Source organism: Mixophyes fleayi, chromosome 1 (assembly GCF_038048845.1).
Source record: "Mixophyes fleayi isolate aMixFle1 chromosome 1, aMixFle1.hap1, whole genome shotgun sequence".
Lineage (NCBI taxonomy): Eukaryota > Metazoa > Chordata > Amphibia > Anura > Limnodynastidae > Mixophyes > Mixophyes fleayi.
The window spans coordinates 439,395,992-439,409,125 of NC_134402.1; the positions used below are offsets into that span (position 1 = coordinate 439,395,992).

Consider the following 13,134-nt stretch of genomic DNA (forward strand, 5'->3'; position numbering starts at 1 on the left):
TAGCATTCTTTTTTGCACATAAGTTAAATACTGACTGTTTTTTCATGTAGCGCACACATACTTGATAGCTTATTTGTACACTGAAATTTAAAATTGATATTTGTGTGCTACATGAAAAAACAGTCAGTATTTAATTTATGTGCAAAACAGAATACTAATTTGCACCCCTTGCATTGTAACATGGTTTTGTCCAGGAGACTAAAATAAGAAGTTTCTCAAGTTAAGATCCTTAATGAATCAGGCCCTATATTCGTTGGCTAGTTAAGAAGCACAATATAATATAAATAAAAGGTGAATAAAATTAGAGTAAACGGGGGTCCGCAGGCATTTGCCCTCGTTGCCAACCCAAATGCTGTTATCTTAACCTGTTCTAATCACTTTCAAACTTTTGCTGGTTCCTTTGGACTTGTAGGTATCATGAAATAAGAACATATTTTTTTAAAATGAGAAATATTAGCTGAAAAATAACGAGATTGTGTTCTGCAAACTGACATCTGTTTCAACCAAATACAGTGCTAATTTTGTTTTCCTATATATCAATAATGAACACCACATACTGTATATGCACAATTAAACTTTTATTATTTAAAAAAACAATGCATTCATTACTGTGTTTTGGCACACTATTTCAAGTGGTAGGCACGTTACATCCACCAATTACTAAAACTGAAAGATGTAAAGTGGATCATTGCAGTTTTTATTCACAAAATACAGATACAATTAAATATGTAGAATACCTCTACAATGTAAGGAATATAGATTCCGTACTGAACAAGATATTTACATAAGCACTTTTGCTTCAAATAATACTTAATATGGCCATTAAATGATTATTATTTTTTTTTGTACATGTCCATGTTCCATAGAAAACATTGTTGTGTCTAAATTTACCATAACTGTACAGATGAGTAGATGGGGATTAGCGGACATTCACAGAGAAGCTAATTGGTTGTATCATTGTGCTGTGTAATTCATACTAACTGAAGTCAGCCTCGAAGTAAGTTTTCTAAGACAAACAAACACAATTCCTGCAAATCCAAAGAGGTGGGGTTTAAATGCCAACTGTGACATCACAGTGACTTTATGCAAATGAGCCAGTCCCTCTTTGCATAAAGTGCTACAAGATGATGTCATAAAGGGGAAAACTCGATTTTCTCTTGATCTCTATATTTCACCCAGAGCAAAATTTTAATAAATAATTAATGGTCTGTCCACTCCTTGTGTTAAACAATGATTAGCTTTAGCTTAGTTGGTCAATAATTTAATATAATTCTAACTTATATTGACAACACTACTATACACCGTTACAATCAACTCTCTAACAACTTCTCTAAAAATATATAAAGAAAATAAGTTTAAAGGAAGGTACGCTCTTAATTTAATTTACCCACATCATCTGCCACCAAACTTATGCATACATTTACATGCAGATGGAGCAGCCTTTATTGTACAATTCGTCTCATAAAGCTCACCTTGCTTCAAAAATAATGTTTCATTATGTTAATGAATAATGTTCATTATACACATTTTCCACTGAAAACAATATGTGACACATTGGTACATTCTGTGAAATGTGAGTTAAAGTATAGACAGAATATGCAATAAAGTCCACTCCACTTGTCATCAGGTAATTTTTAATTATATCATTTGCGTTATTACCATTAATATTACAAGGAAGATTTTTTGAATTGTTATGTAAAAAATCTTAAATATTCTGAATGTTTTCCCCTTTGTGTACCATGCGTTAGAATCTCTACCCTGTAATAAATTACAAATCCGCAAATATTATTGGCTTTTATTTAAAAAAATAAGTAACCATTGTGCCAGGTAGTAGATTTATTGTCAAAATAAAATGTAAAATAGAAGAAAATGGGGCCCCATCTCATCTACAATTTGTTGCCCCAAGAGACTCTTGTCAAAACTAGGAATTAATGCAAGTCTTTTCCTTAGCAATATAAACTTTGAAATTACCACGCAACGTTAAATGATCTTTACTATAATACTCTATGATGCATCTATTTAACACAGGCAATGAAAAATTAAAGATACAACATAAAAAGAAAAATGAACTAAAAAAAGAAAACATAAAAAATGTGCATAAAATATACAACAAAAATAAAAAGATGAAAAATTAAACATAATATATGCGCATAAAACATACAACATAAAATAAATAAATAAATAACAAAAAAAAACCCAACATTTTTACAATTTTAGTATAATGCCTGGATGATTGCTGCCTGCCATTCAATCGAGCCTTAACTGGCCACATGTTTCAGTCAGATAATTTATTCCGATATAGTTTTATTGAATTGTTAAAAAATCAACATATGCTTGGCGAGCAATCTATCCAACCTGGCCCAATTTCGATTCGCAAATCAAATGATAATTTGGTCATCTTCAGTGGAATCATTTTATCCAAAGTGAACAGATCGAAGTCCAGTGATCCTACAACTGATCGACGTTGTGAGAAAATCTTACTGCTCTCTCTAACCAAAATGAAGGCGCATAAAAAAATCAGATTGGTAAAAATGTTATTGTAACATGAGTGCCTCAGTTATATATCGATGTAATTGGACAACAATACAGTGATTTGTTGTGTGTATAGCCAGCTGTACACATGGGTTTATGCCTTCCATTATGGTCATTTCCCAACACCAAATTGCAAAAGTGTAAAACATGTTCTCATTCAGAGCTTTGTGTTGTGCATAAATGCACTTGTTTTGTCTGGCTCATGTATATGTAGGTGTACACCCAAATTCCAGTTTTGGGAAGTGCCCTCAGAAAATCAGTCTGTACCTATTTTTGCAGGATGTTGGATATAGTTGTCAACATGCATTGGTAGAAAGAGTGAACAAATCACTGCAAACTCTACCCTACGACCACTTTATAACCACCGCTTCAGTAATTGCCATATTTATCCTAGAATAGTGCTCAGTTTAACCTCATTTATGTTTTAAATTAATCAGAGAGAATTAGGGGACATCAGAACTGTCTATTATGTGTATCGCTTTTGTGTCTGAAAGTTTCAGATAGAAAGATGCTCTACGTCCCCCTGCTAAACAGATGTCCAAGAAATGCACCTTCTCCATGCCTTGAATCTCATTTAAGTTAAATAAATCAAATAAATAATGTCATCCCACAAAACTAAATCTAATTTTAACATGTTGGCACATAGCTCAGCTCATTCATGCATGCAGCCCGGACTCAGAAGCCAATGTGCGGATCTTAAAATGGTCTCAAAATATCTCCTAAATCGACACCTCCGTTCTGCACAAGATCTGCGTCCCTCATCCACTCTCATCACGTCCCCCCATTCCCGGTTACAGGACTTTTTGCAGGCTGCACCCACTTTGTGGAATTCACTCCCTCGCACAATAAGACTTTCCTCTGTTCTTCAAGCATTCTCTGAAAACCCACCGCTTTAAGCAAGCTTATAATATTCCCCATCCACCTTCTTAACCTCACTAAGTTACTCTATTTCCACCCTTTACATAGTTCACACAAGACAACAACCGCCTGACCAACATTGCTGTGTGACTGATCACACAGCCCACAAAGCACTTTTTACCATTTCATTCTGGCTGGACCAATATTCTAAATGTAGCACTTACCCTCATGGATCAGACTCCCACTGTCCCATAGATTGTAAGCTTGCGAACAGGGCCCTCTTACCTCTCTGTCTGTCTGTATTACCCAGTATTGTTTTATTACTGTGCTTGACCCCAATTGTAAAGCGCTGACGTTACATAAATGTTGATGAGGATGATCTGCTCAGCTCCTTCCCTCAAAAGACACAAGATTTTGCAAGTTCCGCAGATGGCACCATTTTCACTTGCAAAATTTGTGTGTCACAAATGACATTTGGCTATTGGTCATTTGCAAATGACCGTTGATGACATTTAGCTTGGTGAGAACGTAGATTTTGTCCTTTAAATGTTGTACTTATGCTATGGGGGATACACTGTTTTATTTACTTATGCAGCTATTAGGGGATCTACAAGGGTTCTGTGTGTGACTCCTGAATCCTGAATGAGTTGATTACAAATTAGAGCAACACTATTACCTATCTCATCTTAACCTCAAAGCTGCTCTAACAACTATGAAAAAGATTTTATTAATATGTTCCTACCCCTAGATGTTCTACAGGGGCTGCTACCTGCAATCATTTTCCTGTGGATTCTATGCTCCTTTTACAGTCATGGATGAAAACTGGAGATAAGATGAGAAGGAGGACCAATCACAAGCTGCAAGCAGTAGATTGTGGCTTGGATTGGTCCTGAAGCTCACACCTCCCTCTGCTGACACTTACAAGTGATTATCTAGATTTCTCTTTCTGTTCTACTGCTACAGTCCCTGGGTAGCAGCCTCCCCTAACCGGGTTCTGGTTGGGTGGAGGGGCACATTATTAAAATATTTTACGTAGGTGGTCGTGCACCTTTTATTAACCACCTATTTTTTTTTTCTGGCTGATATATGACATAACTAGTGAGTTCTGATGTAATCACAATGTTCATTAGAACAAAGCGTATATATTATATATAAATATATATTTTAGGGAACAATTCACCCCCTACTGTAAATGATTATGGATATTAGAAGTCAACTTAGATTACGGTGACATTTATAACATTTCTCATCCTCTAACCCCATGCTTTTATATGCTCACAAAATTCCTTAGTAACTTGTATCCATTTAATTTACATTACACAATATCTTTTCTCCTCTGTACAGTATTTATCAAATGATGAAAAAATACATCTAAACTTATAGGTATGTAATTATGTACGCAGGTTATTAAAACATATAGGTACTCATTACACTAAATGTATGCTATGGATTTTATGCTGTAGGAAATAATAAAGACAGAGCTTTAGCACCTCAGATTAAATTGTACTTTTGGAAATAGGACATGTGCTTTCTCCTAAGTACTATAAGGCTTATTTCAAAACTCGGTGCCAAGAGAACGAATGTTCTGTAACCCATAGCAACTACAAACTGCTTAGTAGTCTAATGGGAGCTAATATCTGATTGGTTGATATGCGTTACAGCAACTGTGCTCTACCTACGTTACTTTAGCAAATAAACCTCAATATGTTATATTGTTCAGACAGAATAGTTCTCATAAAAAATAAAATCGAAGGTCAAAGCCAAAATAAACCAACATACAAACAAAATATAGTAAAATCTTCAGCACTAATCAATAGATCAATATATATATATATATATATATATATATATGTCAACACATCTCTCTGTAATTTTCTCTAGTCTTTGATATCTGTTTTAGTTTTGTTAAGGTTATGGTACGTTGATGATATTAGAAGAATATTATGTATTTAATTACTTTGTCGCAGTTCTTTCCAAAAATAGTACTAATTTGGTTTTTATGTCTAACTCACAGTCGATCAGTCTCTTTTGCACAATACTTAAACCTATAACACCAGTCTATTTTCTTTTATGATCGATTATTTCAAAACATTGCTCGAGTTGTTCACAAAAATATATCAGCTGTGTCAAAATATATTGTATCTTCAATATTGTAACATTTTATTTTTAAAGTATCAAATCTAATGCCCTTATCCTGATAGGATAAAGTATGTTACTAGACTGCTAGATTATAAGACTAAAACTTACTTCCTTTTACCGTAGCTGAATAAAAAAGACAGAGGGGTAGCGAGAACTAGTACTATATGTTTCTTCTGTGACTAGTAAGAAGCTTATTATATACATAATGCTATATGGACAATTCTGTAACTCACAGCAATCAAGCAGATAATTGTTCTCATTTTCCACAATTGCGTAAAACAGTGATAGGTAACCTGATACAGTTTAGGGGCCCCCCTGGCGACCCTCTAAGCTTCAAAAGGGCCTTAACCGCAGTAATAAGGTAAAACAATACATTTAATCAAAGAAAGAGACACCTATCCATAATAACGTGTCAGCAGACATTTAAAACAAGTGTTACAAGTTATAACGAAGAGAAGGAAGGAACAGGGTGCCATAGGTCAAGTCGCGACAGTGCCGAATGCGGACATTGAGCCTCCTGTTTCCTGTTTCCCATCACTGGTGTAACACATGTTAGACTCTAGTTGCTATGGGTTAAACATAGTACCAAGCTATTCAATAAGCTACATAGAGTTATCTTTTACTATTATAAAATTGCTATTTATTAACAGTGAAAAGAGAATCCCTTCTGAATGTTGTTTTGGCAAATTCCAGATTCTCAGCACATTGTTTAATAAATAATAAATAACATTTAACAGCTTTGAGCTAAGAAATACTAGTAAATATACCCCAGACAATCATTTTTTTAACGTAAGGAAAACAACTTTTGAAAAATTTAAATAAATAGAAAACGCTGACTTGTGCAAATCAGACCTATCTAACGCTTCCACATTAAAGCTTGCATATAGCGGTGTATGCTTTATAATTTTCACAGTCTGATTGCTAATATAAATACCCCACAAAATAAATACCTGTGCTTTACTGCTTGTTTGGATTAACATTGATCGCTGTGGAATATCACGGTGTTACAGATATTCCTGATGGGTAATAAAATACATGAGAACAAATATTTAGCAGCAGAAATATGAATGGAAAAACAAACTTTTTTCTTTTTTTTTCTTATAAAATACTTTCAATTACTGTCATTCTCCAATGAGCGCAAATGAATGATTTCTCTGTTGCTAAAATTCGACAAATACCAAACATTAAAAGTTACGAATCAAGGAATCTACATTCTATGTCATGAAGTACATTTTTTCTGTTTTTTGTTTTTTTTTTGATGAATATTCAATTACATTTGGGCACTTCAATAACAATTGGCACTTCATGTTGGCTGTTATGTTTTTAGGCACAATGTGACAATGTTAACTTAGTCAGTCCTTCTCTATGCATTTTATACAGCAGTTTGAACTCTGCGGGAAGCTGGTGAGATTCCTGCCATTTAGTGGTGAATTTTGTTCCTTTCTTGTCATAGTAATGGTATGGCAGGTCCTTCCCTGTATTTGGATCCCAACCAAACGGCCAAAATCCATAGAGATGTATTTCTTCACAGATGGAAGAGGCTAGGGTGTACATCAGGATTCCGGTGCTTAGCCTTTTAGGCGACAAATGCTTGTTTTTCCAATACCTATGAAAAGTAAACACAGTTACAGGAACCTATTCAACTGGTTAAAGCTGACTGCTTTCTATTTATTAACGAAAAACGTATTTGCAAAATGTTTTGTCAGAAATACCTCTCATTTGCAAGTATGTCTTGGGTACATCATACACAGTTTTTACTGAGTGCAGATAAAGGCAAAATTATGCATTGCAAGTACACACATGCTTATAATATGAAATAACAAATGTTTTAATATCTCTGGAGGCAGATTTAATAGACTCTGTTAGATTGTTTTAAGGGTGTGGTCCATGGTAGGCAAATGTACAGTGTCCAGGTTGGTCATTAAGATTAGGATCCATGAACAGGCTTCCGGAAGTGGATCTAAGGTGATAAGTGCTGTGTTAATCATAACTCCCAACTGACAATACGATTATTTGTTTAGCAATTTTCTTAGTCTTAATTCTGAGCACCAGGCATTTGTGTATATATCCTTTTGGCCACACATCTGTAGTGAAATTGGACAAATCTATACACTCAGCAAGATCTTATAGGGTCTAATATGTTTAACAGAATGATGAATGCACACAGGATAGAACATAGTCATTGTTTGACTACACTTCTGGCCAGTCCAACTAGACATTTAAAAGGTGTCATCTGGGATTGGTGGATCTTTAAGCTCATACATACAGTCCTCCTTACACATTTTGGATATAAATGATTAGTAGACAGTGGTTCTAGTAAATGTCTTACTGTATTTGGCCCCTACATAAACAAATAGGTGAGCAAACATTCATGAAATCTCCCCATCTTTTGTCATAAAGGGATTTGAACCCTATATTTTTATTTTCGTCTTGTATTTATGTAATGTGAATAGTAAGGGATGAAATATACCTGTTTCTACGATGGTGCTAATAAGTATGCTGGCAGAGCTCAGCATTAAGTACAGTTCCATTACTTGCTTTCTTCGCCCCAATATATCTTTATCTCCTTTCAGAGCTATCCTGTCAATCTAATTGAGGTGTGATAATCCTCTCACAATGCACTGAACGGCATGGCTTAAAGGAAAGGACATGCAATATCAATGGGGGTGGGTATGAATTAATTGGGGGGCATGGCTCAGACTGAAAAAGTCTGAAAATATGACAGAGAGAGCAGGCGAAGAGCTATGGAGGGAAAACTATGTCTAACACATACAATCCCCTGGATGGACTTTTGTCTTTTTTTTCAACCTTACTACCATGTTCCTAGGGTTGGGGTGTGAGTGTGCGATAAGCATAATTTCGGCAACAGTTACATAGTCATGAAAATGATGACTGCTCTAATTCCCTACTTGTAGGAAATACAGAGTTCTTGAGATTTACGTCACTTGAAATGACAACAGTTACACATTGCTGCTATTAAGGGGGCAAGGTGGGGACCCGCCGGCTGTATAATGTTTTTTTTACAAAGGATTGTACATTATACAGCTGGAGGATCCTCGCTTTGCCACCTTAATAGCAGCAATGTAACTGTCGCCATTTGAAGTGACGTAAATCTCAGTGCCGGTATGTTCCGTTGTCAGAATTCTCGTAAGTCACTTGAACTCTCTGTTTCCTCCAGGTTGGGAATTAGAGAAGTCGCCATTTTCATGTTGTTGTAGTCGTTGATGGAATTTAGCTGTTCGCAGTAATGACTACCAGATTCATTAGTGATCTTATCTTGTGCAAAAGTTAAGATGCTTATTTTTAAGAAGAAACGGGGAGATAAGAGTGAAGTTAAGATGGATTTTCATCTTAACTTAAGAAATTCTTCACGTATGCAGTGGATTTTTGCTTCTTATCTCCCTTTTCTGAGCATGCACGGAGCAGGGGCGAACCCAGACATTTGTCCTACCCCAAGCGATTTTAGGGGGGGCAATTTAGGCCACGCCCCCTTTCTGTGTTCTAAGGCTGCCGGCGGCTGCACAGTGTGTGCAGATCCGTTCAGCAGTGAAAGTGTGCTGTCCCGCTGCTCTGATTGTGTTTAAAACACAATCAGAGCAGCCAGGCAGCATACTGTCCCTGCTGAATGGACCTGCACAGTGTGCAGCTGTCGGCAGCAAGCCCCTGCTAGGGGGGGCGATCGCCCCGTTCCCCCCCCCCTCCCGGGATCCGCCACTGGCACGGAGTGGATTTGCTTAAGATAAGCAAAAAACGGCAGATAAGATCACTAATGAATCAGGCCCATAGTGTTTGAAGACCCATTCACCACCCATCAGTTATACCACATAGCCTTTCAGGCTACAACGAGCCCTTGTGCATCTGTACAGACTCCAGAAGCTATATGTTTATTTATTTATTTATATTATATGTTTATATATCAACAACATTGATCGCTCGTTTTAAGCAATGACACAGGTTTGTGCTGACATAGAACATCCACCTGCAACAAGACTGTTTGCACCTTGTATGGACTAATCAGTGCAGGACAGGTTGTTCTGGTGACCATATGAAGAGCTGCAGAAGTGGTCTCATGAGAGCAATGAATAAATTAGGAAATTTCCAAGCTTTGCTTCTTAGGAGCAATTTGCAAGTAAAACCTCTACAAATGCAGAAATGACTTCTGGGTTTCACAAACAAAAACAAGGAACAAATGATCATATGCTTAGGCCAACTCCAAATTATGGATATTTAAAAACAAAAACAAAAAAACAATCTACAGTAAGGGCGTGCCAAACTCGAGCGCACTCAGCCACGTCTAAATCAAGCTTTGGGCGTCGCAAAGGTAGTCGACTCTCTGTCGTATCTCTTACTCTAGCTACAGGGCTAGTCTGAGTCCTGATCAGTAGGGATGACAGTCTGGTATGCATGCTATAACATGTGTTTGCAATCAGGAACAACTATAAAAATGTATTTTATGTTTTTTTATGTTCAGTAGACATTCAGAACATCATAATAAACTAATTTCATGGGAAACATATATAAAAAACAGTTTTTTGTATACTGTTTTATCACTAATGCCTATGAACCTGATTCATTAAAGAACTTAGGCAAGAATTTGAGCGAGTTTCCGTACTTAATTTTTCTGGACAAAACCATGTTACAATGCAAGGGGTGCAAATGAGTTTATTATTTTTCACATAAGTTAAATACTGGCTGTTTTTTCATGTAGCACACAAATTTTAACTTTAAATTTCAGTGTACAAATAAGCTATCAAGCATTTGTGTGCTACATGAAAAAACAGACAGTATTTAACTTATAATGCAAAATAATTAACTAATTTACACCCCTTGCATTGCAACATGGTTTTGCCCAGAAAACCTATGTAAGAAAACTTACTCAATTTCTTGCCTAAGTTCCTTAATGAATCAGGCCCTATATTATTAACAAGTGACATTAATTGATTTTGTTTCTGTGCGTTCATATGCAAATTTATATTCCACGTATTTCACATAGGCATTGGACGTATCCTGCAGTATCTTGTGCACTAGAGCTGATCAGACCTATACCCGAAATCATCAGTGCACATATATTCAGATCCGCTCCTTGTTGAATTCGGGCGTGCGTATGCCCAAATTCCGTGCGTTTTAACACAAACGCAGGTTGCTCTCAGTATGCGTGCCTTGATAATTCAGGTCATTGATGTCTAGGTGGGGTGTTTTTTTGCAGAATTAATGAGTTACTAATATTTGGATAACCAAAAAGCTGACTAATTTGACATTGTCTGTTTTATTTTATTTTTTATTATTATTTTTATTTTGCATTTAATTGACTTATCTTCATTTATTTCATATTACTGTTGTATGCCAACTCCAATCTCTACTCAAAGTCTGCCATTAGCTGGGCTGATATTACATTTCGTAACCAATGTCGACCATTGTTTGGCAATCTCCGTTAGGGATCCCTCCAGCTATGGCCACAAAGACTCAATAAAGGTCGACCAATGAAATTAAGACCTGCTCTGTGAGAGGACTATAAAAATGTAATAGATGGATTGTTGTAATAAAAACTGGCAAATCTGATTTGGTAGGGTTACAGACCTTGATGAAATGCCAAATCACATTTAAAGACTGGAGTTGGAATCTGACACAGGGAAAAGCAAGAGAACGGTGAAATAATTTCAGATTATTAATGTGTCACATAGAGGTCTGTCAGATTTCTGTGGACATCAAGGGAAGTAGAGGTATCAACCATTATTGCTTTGCTCAGAAAAAGCTCAAACAACAAATAAAACATATATATATTTAAAGAGGGTATCTACTTTTTTTGTATGGGATTTTTAAAGTTAAATTTGGAAAGTACACCCATATAATACAGAAAAAATATGTCATAGCTGCATTTTTTTCACTTAAATATACCCAGAGGGCTCAAGATGCTATTGGTTCTTATAGTTGCACAATTCACCAGCATTGTATTTTGTCTGTAAGATCTTCTCTTATTTAATTTACTCTGCATGGGTAAATCCACATAGTGGATAGTTTACAAGCACCTCACTCTTCTTTAGAACACATGCTCATGAATGGCTGCAAACTTTACCCTCCTCTCTATTCATTGGACGGTGAATGCAGCTTAAACAGACCCTGGCCTAGTGATCTACATATTACTGTAAGGACCGCATTGCCAGTAGTCATAATCAAGGCAGACGCTGGATGCAGCATGATGCAATTTCGGTTCATTCAGCTTCTGAAGTTAGCCCATTACACAGTAACACACAAGAGTAAGATATATAACCACCCATAGATGTCTCAGAATTTTCTAAGGTCTACAACCAGGGTCTGATTAAGACACTGTAGGCCCCTGGGCTAGGGGTATTGTGAGGCCCCCATTTGTCAAGCGACGTATGCCCAATCCAATATTACTGGGATATTGGATTGGGCATATGTCGCTTGACAAATGTTTATTTTAATATACCTACTCTGTGTTTTGAAAAAGCAAAAAAGATATCTATGGATTAATGTACCTTATGTATGTTCAACAATTTGTAGGAGTGCAATAGTTTGAAAACAAATAGTGGTTTATTAAGGTTAAAACAATGCTAACTGGTTTTAGCATAGGTATAACCAGTTAGCATTGTTTTAACCTTAATAAACCCCCATTTGTTTTCAAACTATTGCACTCCTGCAAATTGTTGAACATACATAAGGTACATTACTCCATAGATATTGGGGTATAATAGGGAGCACTGGAATATATTTTACTTACCTACTTGCTGTCTTCTTCCTCTCCGGCTCGTCGCTACAGTCTCCTCGCCCGGTCAGGTCACGAGAAATCACAGTCTCACGTGACCTCCTCACTAAGCAGAGCAGGGGGCGCCAAGCCCACACTGACAATGATCGCCGGCACTATGGCCGAGGCCCCTGGGCTATAGCCCATAAAGCCCTGCGGTTAATCCGGTCCTGTCCACAACACAGTATCGTCTTCAGTATGCAAATTAGCAGATATGTAAATTTAATTTAATAAATAAAGACAGGTTACTTATCTATAGAAACCTATTAGGAGTCATGGGACGCCGCGGCTCGCTACCTCTCGTGTCCCGGCTGTCATGGCAACAGCCGGGACGTCTCTTCTTGTTTCTTGCCCCGGCCGTCACCATGGCCAGGTTGCTCTGGTAGTGAGCGCCTATGTATAATTAATGACCTCCCTCCTGACGTATAGGAGGTGCCCACACATTAATTAGTAGCCTCCTGGAAGTATAGGAGGAGTGATCACTCTGGTCTCCTTATTGGATGTCATTAGTATATAAGGCAGGGCTTAGCCTCCCTGCTGGATATAGCGCTCTGTGTATGACACAAACTGCTAACCAGCTACCCTGTACTTCTGGATACTTAGCTATCTGTGACCTGATTTTGCTGTTGTGTTTGTTATTTGGACTCTTCTTGTATTCTTGTGCCCTTTTGACCTTAGCCTGTTTTCCTGGATTTTCCGTGTTTGCTACTTGCCCTGCCCTTCGACCTGTACCTTAACCTTCCTGCTTGCTACGGACCCACGACTTTGGCCTGTCCCTGGTTTCTGCCTCCAGTATTCTGGTTTCTCTACCCTGCGCTGCAGTCATTCTGATTAGCATCTAC

At 37.0% G+C, this 13,134-nt stretch overlaps 1 protein-coding gene across 1 annotated transcript in view; it reads right to left on the minus strand.

The window, feature by feature from the left end:
* Nucleotides 1-563: 563 nt before the first annotated feature.
* The window catches only part of ST8SIA3 (ST8 alpha-N-acetyl-neuraminide alpha-2,8-sialyltransferase 3), a 29,645-nt gene continuing 17,074 nt past the window's right edge, over nucleotides 564-13,134 (minus strand). The window contains exon 4 of the mRNA XM_075184961.1: nucleotides 564-7,135. Coding sequence (XP_075041062.1) covers nucleotides 6,853-7,135 — 283 coding nt within the window. The 3' untranslated portion in view covers nucleotides 564-6,852. The remainder of the gene's footprint in view (nucleotides 7,136-13,134) is intronic.